General features: G+C 48.7%; 1 protein-coding gene across 2 annotated transcripts in view; it reads right to left on the bottom strand.

Annotated features, from left to right (window-relative positions):
- The window catches only part of LOC149359227 (voltage-dependent calcium channel subunit alpha-2/delta-1-like), a 229277-nt gene that overhangs the window by 43089 nt on the left and 158986 nt on the right, over positions 1-27202 (bottom strand). For both annotated transcript variants that reach the window (XM_089571499.1, XM_089571500.1), the window contains 10 exons: positions 10601-10661; positions 9360-9410; positions 7730-7829; positions 6304-6372; positions 4797-4886; positions 4151-4270; positions 3657-3735; positions 3490-3539; positions 3230-3313; positions 3078-3134 (listed from right to left, as the gene is read on the bottom strand). In XM_089571499.1, the coding sequence (XP_089427625.1) occupies positions 3078-3134; positions 3230-3313; positions 3490-3539; positions 3657-3735; positions 4151-4270; positions 4797-4886; positions 6304-6372; positions 7730-7829; positions 9360-9410; positions 10601-10661 (761 nt within the window). The remainder of the gene's footprint in view (positions 1-3077; positions 3135-3229; positions 3314-3489; positions 3540-3656; positions 3736-4150; positions 4271-4796; positions 4887-6303; positions 6373-7729; positions 7830-9359; positions 9411-10600; positions 10662-27202) is intronic.

Below are 27202 nucleotides of genomic sequence, written 5' to 3'. Positions count from 1 at the left end.
GAACGACGTCCTCTGCGATTTATGTGACCATTCAAAACTTCATAACTGCTGAATTTTTCGTTATATCGAGCGCTTTAGCAGTTTTTTACTTTATTTCGAACATTTTATTTAAAAATCCGCTCTCTGTACTTCAGCTCACAAGCTGTTTGCAGCAATTTGAACGGTAGAGTTTTCTCGTCCAATCAGGGCCGATAAAGAAGACAACAAATAGTCCCTTAAATATTTGATGAGTGGCGTGACTATATTTCAAACAATTATTGCAGTAACTCAAATGCCTACTGAAAGTAAAGCGAGAGTTTCATTCACTGGCTAAATCAGCACAGAAAGTCCGCACGAACACAACACTGCGGAGGCCTGCTGCGAAGTGGTGAGCTGTCATTCGCAAACATGGCGTCCGCCGAGTCGGCCCAGCCTCTTGTGCGCAGCAGCTGGACACAGGTGCTCTTTCCTTCCCAGTGATGGAGCCACCAGTTGCGAGGTGAGGGGAAAGGAGGAACACGTTTCGCAGCGCTGCAGACGACTTGTAAGACAGCTGTCTAAAAAAGATGCGAGCATAAAGTGGATTGCATAAAGTGGATTGCAGTGGATTGCGTAACCTAAGACGGCTCATAGACGGTGGTAGGCGCACTCGGGTACTGGAGCCTCCGTGAACGGCGCTTTTCTTTGCTGGCGACAGCGCACTCGGATGCCCTCGCCGCTTTTAGTAGTTAGCATTCATTGCAGCTGCTTCAGCGTGGCGGTCGACGGAGAGGCAACGGTGGCGTCCGGCCCAGGCGAAGGTCTTCGCCTTTTGTGCAGGACGTGCTGCCGCCGCCTCCACTTCTGCACACGGCCGGCCTGGGTCACATGGATCACTGCAGTTGCTACAAGTGCCGCTGCTTTCAGCCGCTTTTTCGACGTCTGCTTCGAACACGTTCGACGTTCCTCACTGCCTTCATAAGGTCCCTCTCACTATTTAAAGCGACGTCGCTCGCTCGCTTTTCAGTGGCACTCGCCGCAGTTGCTTAGTGGTTATGTGTTCCGGATGAGCTATCGACCGTCGTGGCCATGTTTCCACAGAGCCGAAATGCTGGAGACATCCATGAGACGTATTGGTCCGCAGTAAGGAGCCCCGGGTCGTCTAAACTAATCCGGAACCCTCTACTAGGCACTTATTTCTCTCTTGTTTCTGTCAATCCCTAATTGATCCCTTCCGCAAAGACGCGTAGAGGGGTATACTGAGAAATGAGACAAGTATACAGTACGGCTTTACAGTGCGGCTATCCTGCATAAAAGCCAATTTCCTTTTAGCAATTCTTCGCAGGCATTTGTGGCGCAGAATCAGCAGATGAAACACGAATACGACGATATCCAAAGCACAGCGTGGGAGGCAGCGGCGATGTCCAGTGGCCAAAGGCAGCGAAAAACGAAGCTGGTCTGTTCGTGCCACCACCGCTTCAAATCTCCCTCCGGCTGACGATGTTTTTCTGCGGGTACCATTCGAACATAAAGTTTCGGAATATGTCAGATAATATACGCCTCCATGTTCGACGTCGGGTTCTCCCTCATTTTCGGCTTCAGTTACGGACGCCTTAATCTACCGCGAATGAGAATTAGAGCCGTATCATACTTATTAAGCCCAAATATAAATACGCCTTCTATCGATGCTGCTTTAGTTCGCACCCGCAGCCTGCACAAGAAACCGTTGCCTCAAAAGACTTGGGACACCTTGTTTACGGAACCATGTTGCAGCCTTCAGAGTGCACCAGTAGAACTTCAGCGTATATTGCTGCCTTAAGGCTACAATAGCTGCAGTCCAGAATATTCATATCCTCAAGAAATACTCAAAGCCAATGCTGTCATTCTGCTATACATGATAAATAATAGCACAAGGGCATTGGTTTCATACCCCCTGAAGAACATAAATTTGCCTACTATGAAATTTGCAGCCAGCACCACCAACAATTTTCACGAATTATGAACGCAATTCAAAGGACTAAACATTGTCTTACGCAGTACTAACGAGTATGAACCATGAGCACACTCAAATTCGGAATGTGAGCTCATTTTCAGTGAACTACTCATACCAGGTGTTTCAGTCAAGCCCTTTAATAATTTGTCAAGATATGTTTTTTTTTTCTAGTTAGAGGTGCTTTGTGGCATAGTAATACCAGACGTCAGAAAACAGGCGACTTATTTTAACACTAAAGTGATGAACTACAATTTGATATTTGTGACAGTTGTCGTACTTTTGATCCCTTCCCAAGTAATTTAAACTTTATTATCTCGGTATACTTCCTGTAGAAAATTACTTGACTCATGACCGATACCTTCACATTTTAATATAACGTTCCACAGGATTTCCCTGTTCACGTTGTCGTATCCGCCGCTTGTGTCCAGGAAGGCTAAATGCAGAGGTCTGTTTTCCACCTTAGCTATTTCTATGCATTGCATAAGCACGAACAGGCTATCATCTAAGCGCCTACCTCTTCTGAACCCGTTGTGAAGTTCTCCGAGAATCCTATTGCTTTCTACCCATGACTGCATTTTTAAGTTCACCGCCTGCATTGCCAGCCTGCATATAACAGATATTATCGTAATCGGTCGGAAGGATTTTGTGTTCATCTTATCAAATTCATGTTGCTCTGTCGCCAGTTGTACGGAATATACTTACTTGATTGTCACATGGTACGTGCGCCACGCAGAGACGCGATTAGATGGACGTCTTATTCAGCTCCCTGCAGGCGCTCGGTTTTCGAATGACATCAGCATTCAGACAAGTTTATAGAGTCTCGGCGGTGAAGGCAATCACGTTTTCGGACTTATAAAAACTGATTTGGCTATTAACAAGTGCTGGCTACAAATATCTGACTACAATTAATCACCTTTCTTTAATAGTCATGAAGTTAATTATTAGAATTTAGTTAATCGCTAGAGCTATTAATATAACTCGCCTGTTTTGTGACGTCGCCAACACTGATATTACTGTGTCGCATAAAGTTTCTCTTTACCTCAAAAATTTTATTTCGAAAATAAGCGGCGGGATTCCCTGAAACACCTGGTGTACGTTTCTCCTTACAGATATTTAAGCTACTTACCGTTCCATGTGTCTTGTTGTAGACTGGCAGTGTGACTGTTGTTAGCAGACCTATTCCCTAGAAGAAAATGAGTCAATAATCCACAAGAACGACACATATTAGTTGTGTGTTTGTTCCTCTCAAATGCGCTCTGCGATCGACGCTTTGCTTACTCCGGAGTCTTGGTAAAAGTTTGTCCAAGCAAACTGCTTCTCATTGGAAAGCACCATGGGCCGACTGAGCACCTTCAGATATTCCTGCGAGGATGTAATAAAAGAACAAAACCGCGTTAGAACTGAGTTTGCTTCGCCCTCGGTCCTCTTGTCTTTCTCTTGGGATCAAAGTGAACCTTACTGAAGGGACCAAATGTCACCAGATGTTTGAAAGCAGAGCGTAATCCTGTGGAGGTTACTCCCCTGTTATTGACACCTACCTGCACTTTGTACCTGCTCGCACCAAACGACGTGATGGCTGTAAAGTAACCTGCGACGAAATGTGTTAAAAAGAGAGAGAGTACAAAAAACCTTGACTGATGAACTCCATGCCAAACAACAGTTGATATTTGCATTTTAAACATCATTTCGATTCGCAAATCCATACCTCGATTCTTGCAAGCGAGAGCCTTGAGGGTAGCGTACGGTATCGGGTGTGGACCGACCACGTAGGTGAAGATACGAATCTGCGAGGAACATTTAGGCCCATTAAATGAGCTAAAACTGCGTCATGTTTCACTGCAACAGACAAGCACTATGACCTGGATCCATACCTTCTAATGTGTCACGGTTATGTTGGTCCATACGACTGTACGACTAATCACTGCGGAATAGTTGCGATCACTGGTGGCTTTGTCGCACGCCGAAATCTCACTACTGGGGTGTTTCAATGCGTTCGTCCGATCAAAATGCAGTTATGCGTGAACGCAAACACAACCAGCTGCAGAACTGCTCAGCCGCAGCTGCGGGTTAGCACCGCTGCTGTGCAACGGGAGGGCGTTTAGCTTCTGAGAAACATAAAATTCTCCATCATTATCAGCGACAGCACCAGCGGCCCAACGTGCGCGTTGGTGATAGGTGAAGTAACCTGGATGTGCCCACCTTGAGCTTAGCGTTCAGCTTCTCAACGAGAGGTGTGGGGTCCTCGGTTCCGCCATCTGTGAAAATCATTATCATCTGGATGCACTCTGCGCCAGCGTGATCCGTCTTGTTCCCTTGAAACTGTAAGGATGCAGGGGAAAAGCATGCCTTAAAAGCGAGTGATTATTAGCCAATTGAGAAGCACGTGCTACAAGTAATATGCTTCTGTTACCCCGCACAGTGAACTTCTACTGCAGTGAAATGAATACGACGCATAGTATCGCAAACGATGCGATAGATTTATGTTGTTCCAACGAAACATGTCTCATCCAAGTAATTACAACAGCAATAGAGGATCGCTCGCGTTGACTTAATTAAAAGGCAAAGCAACAAATTAAATCAGTGATCTTGGGCGCACGTTGTAGTGCCTGCTTTTTATCTCTTTAATTCCCTTCCGCCCTCCGCACAAGGCGCTGGTAACAAACTTTTCTTTACGTTCTTGACGTTCTACACCACGACTTCCCTCCAGAAGAATTGCAGGAGATATGTATCACATTACTTTTTTTTCTTTCAAAGATTTGCCGAAAAAGTTTGTGGGCGTCCATAGATGGCCGCATTCAGCTGTCAGCACTATGAACGCTACTTCCCTGTCGTGCGGGCAACTTACATCGGCCATCGTGCTGAAGGCAAAGTCGAGTGCGTGCGATAGGCTCGCCGTTCCACCATCAGTGATCCGATCGATGCTCTTGGAGAGGATCTGTCCACAAGAGAGCAAGTGGCTCAATGTACAAGCACGAAACCAAGTGAAAGAAACAAGGCGCGGCCAATCAATGGACATGATTATATCTTTTTGACATGTGTGAAATGTCAACCTTTCTTTTTCGTCTAATCCATAACGTTCACAGAGCTGGCTCGGCTTTCCCCGGCTGAAAGTTCCTCTCCCTGCTTTTCTTTCGATCGCACAGCTAATCTTGTCCGGTTCCTGAGGTCCACTCATACTTAGTTGCCAGCCGTAGAAGAGAAGTTAAATGTGATAACCTTGAGTTTCCAACCAGTTTGACCTCTTACCATATTTATTATTGCATTATTTCCCAACTTGGTGCATACACCTCTGTTATGGGCGTTTTCCTCAGTGTCAATTTTTTAGTTACTTTTTTTAATAGCTCATAAAAACCAACAGAATACAGGCAATGCAGAAAAATAAAGAATTACAACACTGATTATAAGTAATTGTAAAGAAACTGTTCTGCATTCTAGGAAAACAAACGTAAGCACAGAACGACAACATAGGTTGCATATAAAAAAACAGGGACAGATTCAGCCATTTGGAATGTGTTAATGGCGGTTAAAGGCAACGACCGAAAACACAAGACCGTCCTTTCCCGGCGACTACAACTGTGAGCTTGCATCAACATCTTCGACTGTTTGTCCTTCTGAATGCTCTTCAGAAAACTCGTGATTAATCCTGATGTTCCTAGTCGGCCGCTACTTGGCCAGCACGGCACAAAGCACACATGTTGTTTTCCTTCCCAAATCCCAATGTTACAAAAAGAACTGCGTGAAAGGACATGCATGAACGCAAAAGACCAAAGCAACTCTTTCACGCTTCCATACTGGGCGCACAGTTTCATATCGGATCAGTAGCAGTGGGTGGTATCGGCAACAAGTTCATTTTTCCTCTCGCATCCCCGAACTGGTGCTGAAATTCAGCACAACATTATTTCTGATACAAAGGCCCTCTTCTGCCCTTTAGTAGCACTTAAAAAGGTCATATGAGTTACTTTTCCTGTCTCCACTTTAAAACATCTTGTTTTAACACTAGCCAAAGACAGAGAAAGGTGACGCGCGGCTTGGAAGAGCTTTATTCGCTTACCATCGTTAACTGAACTTACACACGCCCGCAAACTTAACACATACAGTCGAGCGCTCGGCTTGGCCGGTCAGTAGGGCCGCATAGCGGTAGCCGCTGGGTACGAGACTATACATCACGGTGTGCTTGCGGCGGCAAGCTATAGACGGCGCTCTGCAGCCACCCTGGCATGGTCTCGGATCCAGGTGTCCACGCTCAGTTGCGTTTACGTCAGCAAAAGCCCCGCTCTTGAGCAATCGTGCAAAGTTTTCGGGCGGCTATACCTGCATGCGCTCTTTTTTCTACGCCACACACACCCGCTTACCCTTTTGTTGCGTCTGTTGGCTTGCACCAAGGTGTCGAAACAGGATACCCACCGCACTTCGCCCGCGAACTGCGCGCAAAGGGATGAGCATTATTGTGGGCCTCAAAGTGCACAAAGGGATGGATAAACTGTTGCAGGAAATAATTGAATTTTGGGTGTTTTTTAGTAAACATAATCTAAATGGAGGCGAAAACGACACGACCTGCCATTTTCACACAGCTCAGTACCTTAGTCCTTACTACAGGCATGTAGTCAAACTTTACGAGACCATCCTTTCTTAAACGTATTTATCGTCTGCAGGCTTTTGTTGTGGAGTAGACGTAGTTTAGTTATGATTGCAACGGTAATTATGATGATGAGGGCAGAATACATAAAACTAGTTTCCAGTTTCCGCTTTCTTTTACACAAAACGAGTGTCAGCCTGCTGTTTCAATATAAGCCTAGCAGAAGCCCAGCGCACTTTAGGGGAATTTCCCGTGGCGGAGAAAGTTTATAATGATTTTTTACTGATGTTAAATGAGGAATAATAATTTGCCCTGGACCAAGATGAATTTTTCTATACCTTACAAATTTCAATGAAACCTTATATCTTTCCTTTGTTGCAGTTGGGCTGCGCATGGGAGGACGCCAATGGGCAATTGCTCGATTGTTATAAATCTAGTGCTGTTCCACGAGGTTTAGTTCTCAGATCAAGATTCGGTTACAACAAAGGCACTACGGTGTCTATTTCACTGAAGCAAATTATGACCCTGTTTGGTACATACTCCGCCTATTCACATATAATAGGCAGGGATTTTCCCTAAACGTAGCATCATAAAGACACCTGGCAACCGCAAGACACCTCCGGTCAATTTTCACATTATTTGGGCGTGATTCGAGCACAAACTTAAGTAATCTTTCAATGGTACCGGTGTCATTGACCAGTAGGCCGTTAATTTTTACCACCCTCGACTACCATAGCATTATACAACGCTAACTCCATTCCTGCGCCGTATACAAAACAAACCATCCCACGCTCACTCCCACCCAAAGCACTCACACCCGGCAAACCCAAACACACTCCTTCCCATTCTTTAACTTAGCCCATGTCTTCCAACCACCATCTTATCCCACTGCACCACTCGTAACTATACCCACCCCGTAGCGCTACCTCTGGGTATGCCCCACATCGTCTCTGCCCTCTTCCCAACTAGAAAAAACTTCCTCCTCCTGGAAGACCCCTCGTTTGGCCCCACGGCCCACCGACCAGCTGAAAAACCGAGCTGGCCATTATAAACCAAGCGGACAGAGGGCTCCTGGATTGAGGAGCCCTCCCAGAAGTTGCTGGCTGATTTTTGTTAAAAAAAATTTCCTCCTCCTCCTCGAATTCTACACATCTTATCCTGTGCTGTTTCGACCTGCTCAACCAGCTAAAGTATACTCTTACCGAAGCCACGTTGACGAAATCATTTTCCTCGAAAGTCTTTAGCAGGGACTTGACAGAGAGCTTCATGATCTCCATGGAAGGCCCGTGCATGCTTCCGCTCCTGGTTACAGAGCAGAATGTCAGCGGCCGATGCAAGGACGCGAACGTGACCAAACATTCATTTCACAGGACAGTGTTTCTATTTATTGCTGTACTTAGAGACAGTGGCGCCACAAAGAATGCCGCAATTTCTGCTGTATGCTTGTTTATATGTTAACATTATATACTCTGCAGACAACAGCGGGTACACTATGTACAGGGTTTGTTTTCAAAATCGACTGTTAGAACGTGCCATTCCGACCGTAGTCCTCAATATGACAAGGTTTTTATGCGCACATATTCACGCTGCGTATCGTGGAGTTCAGTTGTTGCGCGCGTGATTACTGCCACTAGCAGTTCTTTCGTCGAATAACATCGCCGGTCTTCTTCCTACAACCCACTTGAAAATAGAGAAAGTGGCTTATCATTGTCACCTGACTTCATAAAGCATGCGCGTTGGCTCTCCGGTGTCACGAGCCGCCAAGGCAATAGGGTGAGGTGGCTCCCACAAAGTCGGTTCTCAAAAAAAAAAAAAAAAGTTGAGCAAAGGACTCGGCAAAGACAAGCCTTTATTCGATAAGAAAATAAAGGAGATTGTTTGCTCCAACCGCCTTGATAATGTAGATGATGATGAATTCTGAGACTGCATAATTTTCGTATCGATTGGGAAAAAAAAACACCCTCGCCAAGAAAGGCAGAAATAAAAACATAGGTGATTCAGTGCCCTTAGGGGTAGACGGGCTGTGCACTCCTTGCCTCCGGACCACGTATGTGGTGCGGAGCGTCTAGAAAAAAAATTCTTTTCAACAAGCACTGAGCACTGCGAACTAAACTCTAGATATTACGATAACTGGGTCGGTGTAGCATTGGTGTTCGCTTACTTGGACTAATCGTAAAGCGCCATGGCGGAGAGGCCGCTGGCACGACAGTATTTCTGCTTCTTGACTATGCATTTCAGAAGAGTCAGTAACATCTGTTATGCTTTGTATCCCGCCCTTGAATACATTTTGCACGTAATGAATCCACAAAATTCCATGAAACTTGAGACATATGAGCCCTTCTCTTCCTTTATTGTTCTAACTCTGGAAGAATGGCAATCAACTCAGAGTGAACGCGCTGATATCTCCAACACCAATTAATGTCAAAAACACGCTGCTACAGAGCCCAACAACTATGCAAGAACTGCTGACTGTTGGCTTGCACATGGAAAATTTGTACTACGGCAGTAAGACCAAGATTACGAAGTGGCTTAGGTATAAATTAGACAGCCTAACGCTTTTAAAGACTTCCAAAATCTCGTCTAACAGGTGATTTTGCAAGTTAGCTGCAAAGAGATAGGCAACCGTTGCACAGTATACAATTCCCGAAGCCGTCAATCGAAAGCACGCGCCACAGCTACTAAGCCACAACGATATGATGTCAGAACTTTATTTATTTTTGTTACTGTGATCGTTTACGAGACTTCAGCAGGGTGGGCACACAATATACATGTTAACAAATACTAGAAACAACACAACCAATGTCGAAAGCTCATAGAAGACGAATAGCTTACGTGTCCATCAACACGATGACATCCTTCGGCGAACTGGAACCGTCTATGAACCTGCGAATTGAGAACGTTATACAACCTCACTGGGATCCCAACGGTAGAAAGAGAGCGAGGAAGGTGGGCTCTTTACTAAAGGGCGTCAGGCAGAGAAGCCTCCATCTGGTCGCCAACGTTTCACCAAGAGAACTTCGCTTGGGCAAATGCGGTCATCAGTGGCAGGGGTTAATAGGGCCTTCCCACCGAGGGTGAAGAACAGGCGAGAGAGGTGAGGGTTTGGAGTGGAATGGTGGTAACCTCATCTGAAAGTTAAATTGCTCCCCGCCCTACCTCTTACAGCGAAGGGCCTCTTTAATCTCGGCCAGCGACGACCGCAGTCGCCCAGAGGAAGAGGAGTCCTCTTGTCGAAACGTTGACTAAAGGACCGAGGCTTCTCTACCTCCGGCTATGATCCATGTTCACCTCGTGTTTTCTCATTAGTGGCCTTATTTTGTAACCTTTGTTTCGTTTTCTTTTTCTTTAGTAAGGACGTCAACGATGTCCAAAGCAACCGGAAGTGGGGAAGCAAGTGATCCAGCAAACCAAAAACCTCTCAGAGACGTCTAGCTAGACGTCTCTGAGAGGTTTTTGGTTTGTTGGGGACCATTCAGGGACACGGCCGCTCTAGATGCGGCGCCTGTGCTATCACCCTTCAGCTGCACCCTGTCCGGACGTGCCACAGGGCCCGTGCTCCCTATTCCGTCGCACAGCCACCGCACAGTTCCTTCTCTAAGACGCAGAGTCGCCGGTAAATCTCATGAGCCACACCAAACGCGTCGTCCGGTTTCGTCCTTAGGCGGCGTCAGCAATGGTCCGCCCGTGCAGCATTGAGGCTCGCTTGAGTGCATCGTGGTCATGTGTCTGTCACCATCAATGCAACGTCATCCCCTGTTGCCGACGCCACCACGAGCATTGACCAACGGCAGAGTACCAAATCAAAAGAAAATGAAACCCAATGTTTAAGCATTCCCACCATTTCATTTTTTTTTTCTAAACAAAAAATTACATACTAGCCAACCGCAGTTATTCTCAGGAAAAGTTTCTACCGATGGAGGACAGCAAATGCCTCAAAAGCAAGTTGTTCTTTATACGAAATTGTCATAAAATCTCACAAACTGGTTCGTTTTCTCACCGGAATGCCCAGCGCTTCCTAATAGAATCGCTGTCATTAAAATATTTTCTTAGACATAAGAGAGAAATGCTCTCACCAAGGTCTCATTCGGACGTCGAACAGGTCGGGCTTTCCAGGGGCGACCTTCCAACGATTTGCTGCAGTATAAGAAAATCAGACGTTTTATTTACATCTTGTTACCTCAGTTGAGACCGTTAATCTTCGCGTGTGAAGCGCATTAGAGTAATCATCGGTGTAAGCTCTCACTTTTCTCGTTTGGTGAAACTACAAACACGACCATTTTACTGCAGCAGGCGTTTTGCACTGTCTTCAGCTTGCTGCAAAGCCTGTTGGTTAAGCTTGATGAAAGATATTGATAGGCGATCGGTGGACCGATCCGACAGAAATGTAGATCATTAGACTTCTATTCCCCTTTGCATGACACGACACACCCCACACATTTCTTTGCATCCACCTTTATTGCACACATCTTACTTCTTTAGACTTGACTCCCTTGCACACCTGGTCCTATTCCATGACTGATAACGAGTATCCGTCGACACTAGGTTCTCGAGATAGCTTGCATGCAACCACTTCAACGGAAGAGTGAGAGCCTTTCCCGGCACCTCGTCCCAGCTCACATTCCTCCTCGCCCTGCACTATCCCCGGTAGCCAGCCGCTCGGCTTTTATTTCCATTTATTCTTTATTTGTGCCCTAAAACACCGCTAAGAGAACAAAAGCATGCATTGTATAGGAAAAGTTTAACAAAAAGACGTGATATACAGTAGTGGAACAATTCAAGTCTGTTGCAATTTCAGGCACCTGTGAAAGACGAACGGGGGCGAAACGAAGTCTACACTAATCTCTGCTAACCAGTTGCTTGACGTTTCAACCTGCCCATGTGACACCTTTTTGGCGGGGGGTTCTCGTGGCAATCACCCTCAGTTTGCGCATTCCTCCGCCCGTGTCAGAACCGCCTCCGTCCACGGTAGCCACCGACTGGGTTCTGCCAGTGGCAGGTAGCTTCCCTCCTTTTCTCTGCAAGTGGAGAGGGAGACTTCCCTCTTTCCCTCTTTTCACTTGCCACCTGCCAACCCTGGCAGGCGGTTTTCCGAGGCTTCAGAGAACACCGCCGACGGTCACCTTTTTCCGATATGGGGGCTCTAATGCTGTCGCATGATATTTGAATATCATTTACGGCAAACTCAGAACCTGAAGGAGCATTCAGCCAGGGAATGCAGTCAGCAGCACAGGCCCTCTAAAGCAAAATTTTCTACCTTAATATGGAAACGCGACATGCTCCAAAGTAGTCATCACTGCTAGTCACCGGTTTTTCAACTGAAAATGACGAAGAAGACCACTTTGGCCCAGCCAAGCTTGCATGAATGCATAAACGCGAAGCAGTGTCGCCAGGCTACGCATGGAATTTGTTTAGAAAGACACTGGGGATGAATCAAATTTGGTCTTCATAAAGAGATTGTAGCGTTCAGATAAGCGTGAAGACACTTTCAGCGCCTAGCGCTGAGTATTTAAAAGCTAGCAAAGCTCAAACGATGAACAGCAGGTGTCGTCACCACCAGCCACTGCAGTTTATTGAGTTTATATCGCCGAGGCACCGGCCTTATAGAGTTTATATTGTAAGCCAGGTGCGATGCGGTCAAGAACATTTATATCGCGCAATTTCCTGAGGCTAACCTACACTGCCATTAATTTCTAAGCGGTGGTCAGCTGGTTCCTTTTTGGTCCTCGCATCAGGAGTATGAATACAGTGGTGCAAAAAAAAATGTTATTTTCTTAAATGCATTTTCTCACCAAATAAGATTTATCTGCCAAACAAACATCCACATTGCCAGAAAGAGTTATGAAATTTATTTTTACAGATGTGGGGAGTTTTGATATGGGAGATAAATACATTCTCTCTGCTTAATCGCGGCTGACACAGTTCAAAACCACCGGACCCCACCGCGTGATAGCGTACGCTACCGAGCGCACGCCGACCACTGCGGGCCTTGTTCTGAGAGAACAAAGGAACGACACTCTGGCTGACACAAACAGCCATTTCTTGCTACAACAACAATAACGCCAGCTAGCAACAAAATGCGTTAAGGAATACAAGACGCCCGACTCAGCAGCAAAGTTATGAGCCAGTGTTCGCTCTCGCTAGGGCAGAGGATACTCCGCAGCCGGCCGCGACGAGATGCAGGAGAACGTTCCACCCAACAAGGCTTCGCCCCGCTGGCGGAGAGCAGAACCCGCATCTGAGCGTCACGGCATCCAAGTTCCCAAGCCGAGAAGGACCGTTTCCCCCGCGCACGCGCTCAGCAATAACACGATCCGCGTCGCTCGTGTCGCAGCGACACCAGCGCCCTCTCTTGTCAGTTAAGGTAATTAAACAAGGCAGGATGCGTCGCGGGGAAGCCAGCCACATGGGAACGGCGGGGGCAGGTCCCCACAGGCAAGATAGGAGGAAACTGCACGTTTGTATCAGTGATGGCAAGTTATGTGTCATCTCTTCTGTTGCACTATATTATTCTTCGTCATGGCACTCCCCGTGTTATCATCAGCGACCGTTGTCGGCAGTTTGCTGCTGACGTCGTGGAAGAGCTACTTTGGCTGTGCAGCTCTAACTAATGCCACTCCACGCCTTACCACTCACAGACAAACGGCCTTAGGGCAAAACCGCACACTAACTAACATGCTGTCAATGTATGTTGCATCGGATCACCGTCACTGGGATGCCGTGCTACCGTTCGTGACCTGCGCATACATCACCGCGAAGCGCGAGTTCCCCGGATATTCTCCTTTCAACCTGCTCTATGTCAGGATGTCGGGCGCATTTCTGGACACCATATTTCCCTCCTCGTTTCACGAAGACATTTACCCCTACAAGTTATTATGTGCGCTGAAGAAGCTCGGCGACTGTCCCTCTTGCGCACTTTGTCTTCTCAACATCGAGCGAAAGACCCGCTATGACGAGCGTCACGTTGCGGCTTCATACGTCCCAGGAGATTTCGTTTGGCTCTGGACGCCATTGCACAAGCGCGGTTTGTGCCAGAAGTTTTTGTTTAGGTATTCTGGCCTTTTCGAGGTTGTGCGTCGATTGAGCGACGTAAACTAGTGATTGCCAAAATTACCGCAAACTATCGCCCCTCCCGCAAGAACCAAGTAGCCCATGTGGCTCGTCTCAAGCGCTGCCACCGTCGGCCACCCTGACTGTCTCGAGGACGAGTTTTGACTGCCACCGGGGAAATTGCCACGCGCCACCTAACCACCATGTTGGAAGAGAACGAAGCACGCGGGCACCGTGTGGAAGGTGGACGAAGCTGAAGACGCACGAAGGATGCTCGCTTGGCGACATGCTCAATTTCCTCTAGTCCGGCCAACCTTCACATGTAAATTAACCCTTTCCAACCGCGACAATATAATGAGTTTGCTTGACTTCATTAGTCTTACTTCTCAAGAGCGGTGTTGGCTGCAACGTAGATCTTACTAAGGCGGCCACAGCGTATGAAAATGCTGGTGTCATCTACATAAATGATGAAGGAAGCGCGATCTGCGGAGTTTACCATAATATTAATGAATAAATTGAATAACAGCGGTACTGAAACACCTGCGTAATGAACACCGGCTTTCAGGGATTAATGTGTATAGAACTGCATAATTATTAAGATTGATTCTTGCCTGTTTGTGAGACTATTTTAGGAAACTTATCGAATGTGTTTCGTGTTTTACGCAGTCAAGGACCTTAGAGAAGTCCATAAAATACCAGTTATTAGCTTATTTCCTTCAAGGGATTTAATTATAATTTATTTTTGAGTTAATAAAGCAAGTTCAATCGAAATTTCTTTTCGAGAACCATACTGTCATGGCGGTATTAAACCTTTTCACAAAAGAAATTTATTCTACAATATAGTTAGTTGCTAGGGCTAGCTGCGATTGTAGATATAAGCTCATTGTTTTCCAGCGCAACTTCACGTGGCCAAAGTAGGAAAGAAGAAGGACGAACACAGCGCTGACTGACAACTGTGTATTTAGCGACGCACAAACAGCTTAAATAGCCTCAGACGAGTGCAGGCGCACATCGTACAAGGAAAAAATAAAGAAACGTATCACGCCTTCATCACAAAAACCACTAAATAAACTTCTTTCCTACGTTGTATAATAAACTGCAGTATCTCTAACATAAACCAACTTTTTTGATACAATACGCAGAAGAATGCAGGAGGTGCCAGACTTGTGAAGCACTGCAGCACTTGCAAGAATTGTACACGAAATTTTTGAAGTGGTAAGTTTATTAGCAGATGCAGAAGCCTAAAAGTCGTTTCTTTCACTGTTTTTCAGATATAGGTGCGATACTTTCCTTTTTTCGTTTTTTTTTCCTTGCGCGGCGTATACCTGTGGTGTGTACCTAAAAGGCGGGAGCCGGGATGTTTAATTCGATTTAGTGGGAGAGTCGGCCGCACAGGACGATAATTCGAAGCTTCTAAGAATGATCGTGGTCCTGCAGGAAAAAAATTCAGAATCTTTTTAGTGCACCCTTAACGCTATTTCTTGTTTCACCGTGCCCACAGTTATGGAGACAATCTATCAGTTCCTTTGTGTCTCGTAGTATCCATTCGCTTAAAATGATATCATTACTTGATGGTGTCACACCACACACTCTCTCACCAACCAGACTGCAAAGAGGCTAGTCAGATCAGACGGGCCCACGAGTGCATTGCGGAAACAGTTCCGAGGCAATCTTTTTTACTAGAGCGTCTCGCTGCGGTCACGTACGAAGATTAGTTTATTTCAAAACTATCCTTATTATGCTGACTTTCTAGCCCCTATTATATCATGTGATGTTTTACAATCGCTTACCACTTTTTTATACATTTATAAAAGTCCGGAAGCGGCCAGTGGTCAGTCACTATAATCTCGGCAACACGGTAGTTCTCTGATATTTAATAATGTCAGAAATGCGACTTATGCTGTCAGCTCCTGGCACCTGCGCTTGCTATGCTGTCGCTTTTTCAATACTGTTTCTGCATGGCCTGAAAAGTTATCTAGACTCTCGCCCAATGGTAGCAGAATATATCTGGCACAGTCAGCCATCTGCATATTCCCTGCAATATTTATTTTCGAGGAGGAAGTATTATTCTTCTCATTCAGAGCACGTTAGTACGATTTTTGGTTTACCTCAACGGGCGCACTGTACCGGGGGTCTGCTTACTTTCCGTCCTAGCTCGAGTAAATGACTGAACTGAGCCAAACAATCGACTTTTTGTTCGTTCACTCGCTGAAGCATTGATTAGGCTAACGTCTCCCACCTATTAATTGCTAATTGTCTTCATAATGCACTGCCAGCTCAGCACCAATCCCAAGTGCGGGACGAGCGCTGGTATTGGCAGGGTTTACCGGCTCTGTTCCTACTCGGGAGGACTCCTGCGCAAAGCGCAACGAAAACGCGAAACTGAGTTAACGGCTCGGGAGGAAATCGAAGGAAGCGCAGAAAACAGAAACACCGCGAACAAAGGCGGCCCCCGCGGCATACTGTCCCATGAATAATGGCGAACGCCAAACGGGCCCCGGATTCGCTACCGTCGCCCCCCTGCGCCGGAGCTTTTCGATGGAGCCCTGCTCTCAGCACCGAGGCGTCGCTGAGCACTGATGATGGAGGAGAACATTAACGCGGCCGCAAACGTCGCTGTGCGCCTATATGCTTCAAGCTGAGTGCATTCATTCTTGCTTTGACACTTTCTTCTTTTTCAAAGCTTTCATTTTTTCCCCATTTTGGGAGGAGCCGACAGTGCCAGGGTTAGGAGCGAGTTCGAAAAAAAAGTGAGGCAGAATGTAATTAAAAATGACCGAAGCCGATTCCGTGGCGTATAGAGGTTGAAATGAGCATGGAATGGATACATAGGAGTCTATATGTACAGACGCTCATGGTCACACAATGCCTGCTCATCGCCTTTCATCGTCCTTTTCCTCCCCCACCATACTCAGCGTATCGTCACCGATGTCAGCTGATACGATCGATGGGGCGCGTTAATGTCCCGTCGGTAGGATGTCGTCGTTAGGACCAACAATTCAAATTATTGTGCCACTATTTGTGAGGTGAATACCGGCGTGACATTTTTGCCTGCCCCTGTGAGTAGTACCCAGCTCCATGAGAGCGTGACCGAAACCTAGATAATGATCCCTGTGAGTGTTGCATGCTTTTCTATGGTCTACGCTTTTGTGAAAGGCTCGACACCTTCCGTACCGATGCGTCCCCGTCTAAGATATCCGCGATGAGCGATGCAAAGACTGTGTAGACATTTGGCCCGGTGGAGGGCAGACAGTAAACGGCACAGTAGATTACTGTGCCTCAAGTCTCAGCCATGAGAACTGCTCGTCTGTCTGGACCCGTCCGCATGTCCGTCCGCTGCATTCATCACATGTGCGCTGTGAGCGAGTGTGAGGTCTTGCGCTTATCGCAGGGGATACTTTGCCCGTTGTGTACGCTAAATTGGTCTTATCTGTAGCACCCCCTTTTCTGCACGCGCTCTAAAATCCCAGAAGACGCAAGAAGCTCACTCCCGCATGCGGCCGCCTACGCGCATACGCGGAAACCCTTGGCTATCTTGCTAACGGCGATGGTGTTTGTGCGGGCGGTATGCAGTGTTTTCGTTGTGGTTCGCTCGGCCAGATTTCCTATTCAGCCAGGTATATGTTTTGTTGCGTTAGCAACACTACTCCAGGTTTTCGCCTCGCCGCGTAGCCGCGTTGCCTAGCAACCGTTTGAGCCGAGCTCCGCCAGATGGCGTCGCCGTCGTCGGCGCCGCGCCGCTGCCGCGCGCGTAGTCGCTCGCTCCCGCCAGATGCATGCTCTCCGCCGAGGTAGAGGGGGAGGAGGTGGCGCATCGCGGAGGTATATGTGCGCTTTACCTCGGTGGAATCTTGTTATTATGGAGAGCGCTAAAGAGAAGCAACGGCGACAGGGCCAAGCTAGAAAGAGATAACCCGCTCGAGAGACAACAGAAGAACGCGCTGCACGACTCGAAAAGCGTCGCAGCTAACGAAATTGGCCGGGCTTAGCCAGAGCTAAACCACACCTAATTTTTTTCCGACCTCTGTGGTGTTTCTAGGGTGGCAGACGTGATATTCAGCTTTGCTGTTTGGGCCGCTGAAATCCAAATTATGCACTGAGAAAGAAAAAGCGCTAGTATTAAAATTGGGCTAGTATTAAAATGTACAGCTAGATGGAGAACCGGTGACTTCTGCTCATGTATGTACGGTGATGGCCATCCCCGTTTGCGCCAACCAAAAGCATTTTTACATTCTCGAGAGTTTCACACGAGCACTTCCGTTATCGACTTCCTAAGGAGGGCGGTCGCCAGGAGGACAAAAATTTGGAACCACAACACGTTTTTCAACAATTGAAGGGCAATTACTCATCGTAGCGTCAACCTGAGCGAAAAGGAAAAATGTGCAGCTTCTTCAGAAACTCCAAACTTAAAGGAAAACTGGTTCGCGTCCAAGGATCGAACCTGAAAACACCTTCTGTGCGGGGCAGCCGATATACTAACTCACTGCAGAGTTTCTGCAAAAGCTCCATAGTTTTCCTTGGTAGACTTTGCGCTCATGTGGACGCCAATCAGTAATTACTTCCTAATTGAAATTTAAGCCACTTTGCAACATTCCCCTTAATTACAGCGCACAATGAACCACAGTCACACGAAGTCCCGGCTGCGTATTGCGGGGAGGAGCCTCGGAGAAGACGGGAAGTAGCGAAGGAATGGCACCCTTCCATTCTCATTTGCCGTACTGAGCAAAAGCTAGCTGTAGGATCGGAGCGCACGCGCCGGGCACAGCAGGTTTCTTCAGAAAAAGCCACACATGAACAGCCTCAGGAGTCGCAAATGAAGCAGGAAAAAAATCAGTGACGCTTCCACTCTTTTATCCCCTTCCTGTTGCAGCGGATCCATCGTGTGAGTTAATAGGCTACAACGCCGCACTCATCGCCCACTCTGCATTGCCCCTCTCTCTGGAGAAGAGCCGTGTATCAACGAAAACAGGGCATCTGAAGAGCGCACACCCGCCGCGGTGGCGCAGTAGTTAGGACGCTCGGCTACCGAGCCGGAGTTCACGGGTCCTAACCCGGCTGCGGCGGCCCCGTTTCAATGGAGGCGAAACGCAAAAGACTCCCGTGTGCTAGCCCTTAAGACAGATGGAGCTGTCGGCGCCCGGGCATCAGCGCCCCAACAAGGTAAACAACAGGTGAGCAGCTGGGTCGGGATCGCTCCTCCTCCTCCCCACTCACCGTCTCCGCGCTCGACGCGGAATACAAAAAAACAGACCGACGTGCTCCGGGCACAGAATGAGCCTTTGCTTAACAGAATTCAAAATTTAGAAGCAAATTCGCGTCCGCCACTTCGAGCCCGCAGAACTCGGATGCCATGGAGAGCAACGCGGAGTTCTCGCCTGCCCTCGTGACAGCCATCTACACGATGGATGAGCGCTTAACCTCCAAATTTCGGTCTATGATCTAGACTGCCATGGACCAGAGCTTCACCAAGTTCACAACTACCATCCCCACGATTGTGTCCAAACACATCTAGGACAACCCCCGCCTCGACCGTCGGACGGGGCCCATTAGGGACTTATCCCGTCCTTTAAAGTTCAGCCGTCTGATCACTGATTCGGGCAACAAGGAGAGCTGCCCGGGTCCTTCCGTCACCCCCCCCCCCCCCCCCTCCTTTGATGGCGCAGGTAGCTGCCTCTGAAGCAACCACATTTTCAATCATTGCGAGACACCTCAATCAAAGGCATTCCCTCGCCTCCAAGTTGACCATGTCAACTTCAATAACACAATGCAACTGTAGAGGCTTTAAGGACCGCACTAAGCGGACCAATTTCCGCCTCTACCTTGAAACCTTCCAGTCTCTGCCAGCCCTGGTTGCCCTCCAAGAGCCAGGTCTGGGCGCCACACTTTCAATTACACGACGTTCCAACAAGGTCCCGAGTCTTGTGTTCTCGTACATAAGGCCTACACAGCCAACTTAGTGGATGTCGACCTCCAGCTCGAGTATTCCTATGTAATGATGACTATCCTACCACTCCGCCCCAGGGACCCGCTGTTGCATATACTCAACGTGTACTGCTCTCCCAAACTCAAGCCAGTAACTTTCCCGGACCTCTTTAGCCGCGCGTTAAGTGTAGCGGCTCGCGATCCCCTCCTGTCTGTGGGCGACTTCAACGCTCCCACTCAGCTGTGGGGGTACCGCAAGGAGGAGTCGCGCGGACGTAAGCTGGCGGAGCTTGCGTCCACGCTGGGCGTCACCCCCCCCCCCCCCCCCCCCCCTCCAAGGACCCCGTCCTCCGGCTAGGAAACTCCGCGACGCAGGATACGTGTCAGAACTTAACCTTCACTCGCAAAATTCAACACGCAGACTAGCTCAACATCGAGGAGATCGTATTGACCACGCCACCATTAACACAACACTACGCACACGCTCCCTCAAGTGCCCCACAACACAAGCCCGCATGCCAGATTACACAAAATTCAGGAAATATTTTGTCTAATTTGATATAACACACCTATTTCCAACTACTCCGGATGGTCCCAACAGCTGGTGACACATCATCGCTCGCATGAAACTCAGATGCAGCTCTCAGAGGCGGTCACGGACGTGGATAACCACCTCCTACACCTCTGCGAAGCCCTTCGCAGCATCGTCCGCTGTTGGCGACGCTAGAAATACAATAGAAAGCTTAAAGCTGGAATTGCCGAGTTAACCCAGGAAGCGGCAGAGTACGCTTCCCAACTCGCCGCGGCCCAACTCGCCGCCTCCAAATGGGTGGATAGATCGGACGCGCGACAAATGTCCAGCCGCCACACATGGCGTCTCTTTCGAGCCCTAATCGACCCAACCCAAGCACGAACCGGCCGCCGCGGTGGCTCAGTGGTTATGGCGCTCGGCTGCTGACCCGAAATACGCGGGTTCGATCCCGGCCGCGGCGGTTGAATATCTTTGGAGGAGAAGTTCTAGAGGCCCGTGTACTGTGCGATGTCAGTGCACGTTAAAGGACCCCAGGTGGTCAAAATTTCCGGAGCCCTCCACTACGGCGTCTCTCGTAGCCTGAGTCGCTTTGGGACGTTAAACCCCATAAACCAAACCAAACCAAACCCAAGCACGAACCCAAACACGAAAACACTTACAGCGAGCCATGGAGACTTTCCCTGGCAACACGAGTCAACTGGCACAGACACTTCGGGACCAGCATCTGTGTACAGCTCACGACCCGCGTGAATCTGCGTACGCTTACGCAGGCAGAGAGAACATGGAGATGGATCAACCTTTACAGCTCCATGATCTGCGGGGGGCTCTCGCCAAAATGACACAGGGCACTCCACCCGGGAAGAGATAAGGTCATCTAGCAGAACTTTTTGCTGGGCTAGTTGGTCCATTCTGACATTGGTGAAAACAGCGCGAAAGAAGAAGCCCGAAGGCGAAACGAGGAAGTGACAGGAAAGAGCGCCGACTGACAACTGTTTCGCGCTGTTTTCACCAATGTCAGAGATAAGGTCACCGCCAAACCTTTGATGAACCTGCCATATTTGGCATACCAGTCCCTGTCGACTACATCCATGCGATTTGGAGCGGGGAATTCCCCTCCCAATCGACTGGAAAACAGCTCTGGCAACCTTTAGTTCAAAAACAGGCAAACTAATTGACACAGATAAACTCCGCCCCCATCTCTCTCACCTCCTGTGTGGGCAAACTAATCGAGACGATGGTGGGGGACAGATTATCTGCTTATATTGTACCCAAACATGTCTTTGCGAGCACCATGTTCCGATTCCGCCCACAAAGATCCCCACAGCATGTCCTCCTGCAACTCAGTCGGGAAGTCCTTGACCCACTCGAATGCCCCCATAATGACCGTGTAGTACTCGCCTTGGATCTTAAAGGAGCATTCGACAATGTAACACACAAGATCATACTCACTAACCTAAGCCAGACCGGCTGTGGCCTCAACACATTCCGATACATACACCAAGTTCTAACGGATCGTCAATCCTACATGTGCATCCAAGATAGAGAGCATGGTCCTGACCTGTTCGGCACGCGGGGAACACCCAAGGTGCGGTACTTTCCCCGCTGCTCTTCAATCTGGCTATGATGCACCTGCCAGCCCAGCCGGGTGGTGTCGTCGGCGTGCAACGCGCCTTGTACGCCGATGACATCTCCCGGTGGGCCACGCAGGGCAGCATAGGGGACATTGAAACCAGCGTTCAAACAGCGGCGACGATAGTAGACCGCTACGTCCGTCGCTGCGGTCTCCAACGATCCCCTCAAAAATGGGAATTTGTGCACCTGCGCCCCTCACAAAAGTGCACAACTAAAATATCTCTTTCTCTTGAGAGTGGTCCCATACGCAAAACTGACGAGATACGGGTACTCGGACTCTACGTCCACGAACACAGACGATCTGACACTACATATGCCAAACTCCGTAAGGTGGGGGACCAGATGGGCCGCATGATCCGCCAGGTTTTCAACAAATGCGACGATTTGCGTAGTAAGGATGCCTTGCGGCTGGCAAACGCCTTCATGACCAGTCGAATTCTTTAGTCACTCCTTATATGCGCCCACGGAAACAAGAGGAGGATGCCCTTGAGGTCATCTTTTGTAAAACTATTAAGCGTGCCTTGGACCTCCATATCACTACTTCAAACAGCCGTCTTATTGCGCTTAGGTTGGTGAATACTTTCCGGGAGCTCCGGGAGGCGCACGTTACAAACCATTACACGCGCTTGTCGCAAATAGAATCAGGTCGCTGCCTTCTTGCTCGACTCCATATCCGACAGACCACTGTCATGGAAGACAGGTTTCGCATCTCAGAACTGGGGAGACGCGTTCTCCATGTGCGACCTCTTCCAGCCAACATATCACACGAAGATCATAATGTCGGCGCCTGGCACGACTGGAAGCCCTAGCCTGACATTAGGGCAACAAAACAGGTGTACACTACGCGGACACCTCAGGCCCATTGTCGGTCTATAATGTGTCAAGTAGTCGCCTACTTGACACATCACAGACCGACAATGGGCATGAGGTGTCCGCGTAGTGTACACCTTGTGTCAAGTAGTCGCCTACTGGACACATCCCAGACGAAACAACTTTCCAATTCTACGTCAAAAATCCCATCTCGCCCTATGACAGCCCGAAAACTGACGTTCGGGAAGAAGTGCAAAAGCTTTTTTTTTTTTTTTCGCGGGGGGGGGGGATGACCGGCCCCTCTTCCCTCCCCTCAGGACTGCCACTGGCAGGAAACAAGGCAGCAGACGCAGCCGCCCGCGCGTTATCTCGTCGGGCTGTTTTCTCCTCCCCACCCCGCCAGGAAGCCGATTTTAATCCGGTCTATACCTTCAAATATATTACAACCTACTATCAAGAGAGTCATCGCCTTTCGCCCCGCCCATGTGAAAGCCTCAAGAAGGTCTATGAGCGGCTCCTTCTCCGCCTTCTCACAAATGCGTTGCTGTTCCCGGCAGCACTTAAACATTTTGACTCCTCCTTTAACGACAGCTGCCCGCACTTTAGAGCGGTGTCTTCTGACAACTATCACAACGTGTGGGCCTGCCCCTCCAACCCGGCCATTCCCTCATCCCCAACCCAAACCAGCAGGACTGGGAGGCGATCCTGCTCGGCTTCCACGACTTACAGGCCCAACAAGCCTTAGTCAGGCGCACCCGGGCGGCGCCCACAGCCACTGGGGTCCCAAACTAGGGACGTCCACCTAGTGCTTCTAAGGACCGGTCCCTTAAGGGCTGATCCAAGCATACCTCCTGTCCCTTCCTATAAATGTTTTTACCATCACCACCCTGTGCGATGTCAGTGCTCGTTAAAGATCAGCAGGTGGTCGAAATTAATCCGGGACCCTCCACTACGGCACCGATCATTGGGAGGCTCTATTGCACAGCCCCGACCCGGGGACACAGATCAAGCTCCTCCAGCTGGCTGAAGACGCCGCCGCTGCCCAAGGGATAGCGGCTGCCGTTTAAGCGGGTGGCGACTTCGGGTCGCTCCTCTATATCCGCTGGAAATAAAGTTCCACCACCTGGAAATAAAGTTCGCTCCCGCCTTTCTCCCTTCCCTTACGGCGCGTATAGGGGTCCACATAGTTGTGAGACAATTACTGCGCCATTTTCTTTCCTCCCTTTCTCTTTAATACCGTTTTTCCTGCTCCTCTTTATCGTCCTCCCTTTCCTCAAAAAACAATTTAATTTTAAGTGCGCAGACAGCGGGACTGGAGCTTGTGAAAGGTTGATCTTTGAGAAGATGTCGCATGCGCATTCAAACCAAGTATACCAGCAGCGAGGCTCTGGCATCACATCGAAGCAGATGTAAGCGCAGCGTCCTCTAATGGCCTCCATTGTGCGGTGAACCAGCAGTGAGTGGGCGATGTTGGTCAAGTCAGATTGCTCATTAGCGGCCGCTTGCGTGGTCCCTCAAACCTGCCTCAGCATTTTTGGCGTGCGGAAGGCCCCACGCGCAGTGTGGTGTGTTTTTCTCTTCTCTGGTGCGCTTAATTACGCGGGGCATAAAACAGGAGTTGAGCTTTCTAAGCGGCCCCTGCCCAAGCTGCTCGCGCTTTATTCCGCTGCGCTGACGTTGTTTTCACCTGAGCCTCGCTCACCGGTCGAAAGGAGAGGAGGAGAGAGCCCAGCGAAGCCGCCGTTGCCCTCGTCGGCGCCTGCAGCCCCGCTCGAGAGACAAAATCGATCAGGCTGACACGGTACTCCAGCGTGCTGGGCGCCGGAGAGCTTCGATTGGAAACCAGACTGCGACTACTTTTGGCGGCCCCGACCTTTTCCCGCACACTCTGACCGCACAAAGAGCCCAACGAGGGGACGACCGGGAGATCGCCAAGAGCGCTGTTGCCGCTTTCCGCGAACACAGCGCTGATGCCCCGTGCACCTCCGGCAGTAACGTCAGCCTAGCGTTGGATAAAGGACCGCTCGCTTTCCCCGTCGCCGCCCACCGCTCCTCGATTACGATTGTGCACTGCAACTCCCGTGGACTATGATGGGCCTCAGAAGAAAAAAAAAAACTCGACTGATCCATTCAGGCTCATATTTGGGTGGTTTTAAAGGGAAACCAGATCAGAAACACCAGCGCTCGAATTTCGATGGAGGCGAAATTGCAGATACCCGTGTACTGTGCGATATCAGTGCACGTAAAAGAACCCCAGGGGGTCGAAATTTCCGGAGCCCTTCACCACGGCTTCCCTTATAGTCTGAGTCGTTTTGGAAATTTATACCCCCATCAAACAAACCAAACCAGCGCATGCACAAATGCCGCGCCAGTCCGGACGTACGCTGTTTTTGCTTCTTACTTTATCTAAGCCATTGAAGCTGCATTGAAAGAACGAACACTCAGCAACGCCCACATGAAAACCTCTCATCTGAAACTCAAGCATCGCTATCGTTACGCTCCCCACTCTGTACCTCTGATATGCGCAGGTACACTCTGAAGAGAGAGGGGTAAAAAGGGACTAAGGTGTCTTCTAGCGGGTGTGCGCTAGATAGCAGCCTACTGCCTCTTTACTTCTATATAGACTTATTCGTGTTTAAAGCTTAGCTCTGATATAAAATGAAGCGGTCAGCTTGCACGCAGGAGTGAATTATGTCCTCATTAATGCACTTAAGTTCAAAATATCTCACAGGTGTTATCCGTGCCCAGAAAATCTATTGATAAAACAAGAAAAAATGTCGTTGTTACTCGTACTTAAAGTACAATCATCGGTTCACTCCTGTTGACGAGTTCCTTTTCACATTGCAGCCACGTGTACATGGAGTGCTTGTGTCGTGTTGTTGTCTTTTCCTCTTCGTCTTCGTCTTTTTACCCTCGTTAACCATGACTGTGTACACGGCTCTGCTACAGCACAGCTGTTGCTGGTTCACTCAAGCTATGGGTGGCGCAGTTGGGCGTAATACACCAGATAACCACTCGCGAATCACGTGACTGCGTACTGCCACGTGATCAAGCAGCACTTCAGATTGGTTCTAATAATCATATCGTTAGCAATCCTGTCACCCCTCAAACGTCGCTGATTTGTTCTCGGAACTAGTGACGTCATCACCAAGGGTACATTAGACGCTGTTCATAGGTCGTCCCCATGCTTCTTATTGCTGTTCTTAAGGTGGATATCAGTGAGATCAAGAACTTTGCCTCTGACGTCATAATGAACGTTAACAACTTAAAGACCGTAGCGCCGAGTTGTGAATGCGCTTCAGCCACAAGAGCTGCACTGTAATTAACCATTGCTGAGCATCGAATTGATCCTGTGTGTTTTTCGTTTCCCGCATGGTGGAACAAGCGCTTGTTAGACGCGGTGCTGTCACGGCCATAAAGCCCAACTTCAATCATTCTTACGGTCCGCGAACACAAGATTGTATATTAACAAAGAAGAGGCTACATTGCTATTATGTAAATACGGTCAAGAGTTCTATCCTGTGTAGCCGCAAGTTTCAATACGTGAGGTTGAGCGTTCTCATTAAATGTCCACTGAATTATGCGAAGGACACTCAATTACCTTGCGTTTTTGAGAACTGCTTTTCTTTTCCTCGAGTGAGACTAAAAACCTGTCTTCTTGAGCCCTTTTATTAATAGGAGACGAAGAAGTGATAACAGGGGGACGACCACTTCACGTCTAACCATAGAGAGCATGTGAACATCACCATATCATTCCGCTTCCAGCGAGTTTAACGGTGCTATACTGTTTTTCACATTTATTGTGCGTTGTTCTGGCAGCTGTGAAAGTAGTGGGCCGTCAAAAGCATCCTCTTCCGCTGTGTATCCCTCGACGGCAGTTCGGTGGCGGTACACCTGTGTACAACATCTCAAGTTCCCTACCTGCTCTTTGCAGCTTTTTCTTCGTGGAAGCCGTGCAATTTCGCCGTCAGCCTGCTCAGATAGCATCGACGGGAGCAACGGGAAACCGAGACTGACACGCCCCAAACACCGACTGCTAACCACGCAGCCTTCGTTTTTTTGCGACGACCGAGGGCTGCAAATACCTTCTGGAGAGCTTAAAAGGGATCGCCGATTTCATTCCCACTGCAGCACGGCGGCGGTGCACCTATGTACAGCTTCTTAAGTTCCCTCTCTGCTCGTCGCAGGTAAGCACTGTTTTTTGGTATCCTAAATTCATACCTCTGCTAATTGTGCACCGCTGCCGAACGCACATGTGTTACTAGTCTGTCACTGCTTCATTTTTGCAACCTGGTTTTCGTGGCCTCATTATGCTACAGGGTAGGGCCGTGAGGCGACTGAAGCGATTGAGGACTTGCGGCGGGAGTTGAGAATTCAGCTCAGGGCAAAAAAAAGGCTGCTCGCAGGATGCAACAAAAAGATCTGAAGGCTGACACTGCACGACTGTCACGCCGCACTGAGGAACTGGAGCAATACCAGAGTGACCTGAAAATCAAGGGAGTGCTACTTGATGGATAGTTAGCGACCATTGTTAAAAAGACTGGTGCGCTTGATTTATGACATTGATGTATGACATAGAGTGCCGACTTCAGGACATAATAAACAAATATCATTCTCCGTTTTATCCGACGCACGAGGCGCAACTCTGTCCTTCAGAAGGCCAGGAAAAATCAGGATCAGCCGCAGAAAACTTGGTTTCGAGGAATCAGGTACAGTGTCCATGAATGAGCAC

This window comes from Amblyomma mixtum, chromosome 2 (genome assembly GCF_055824585.1).
Source record: "Amblyomma mixtum isolate Tamu chromosome 2, ASM5582458v1, whole genome shotgun sequence".
Lineage (NCBI taxonomy): Eukaryota > Metazoa > Arthropoda > Arachnida > Ixodida > Ixodidae > Amblyomma > Amblyomma mixtum.
This window is presented reverse-complemented; position numbering and strand designations above follow the sequence as displayed.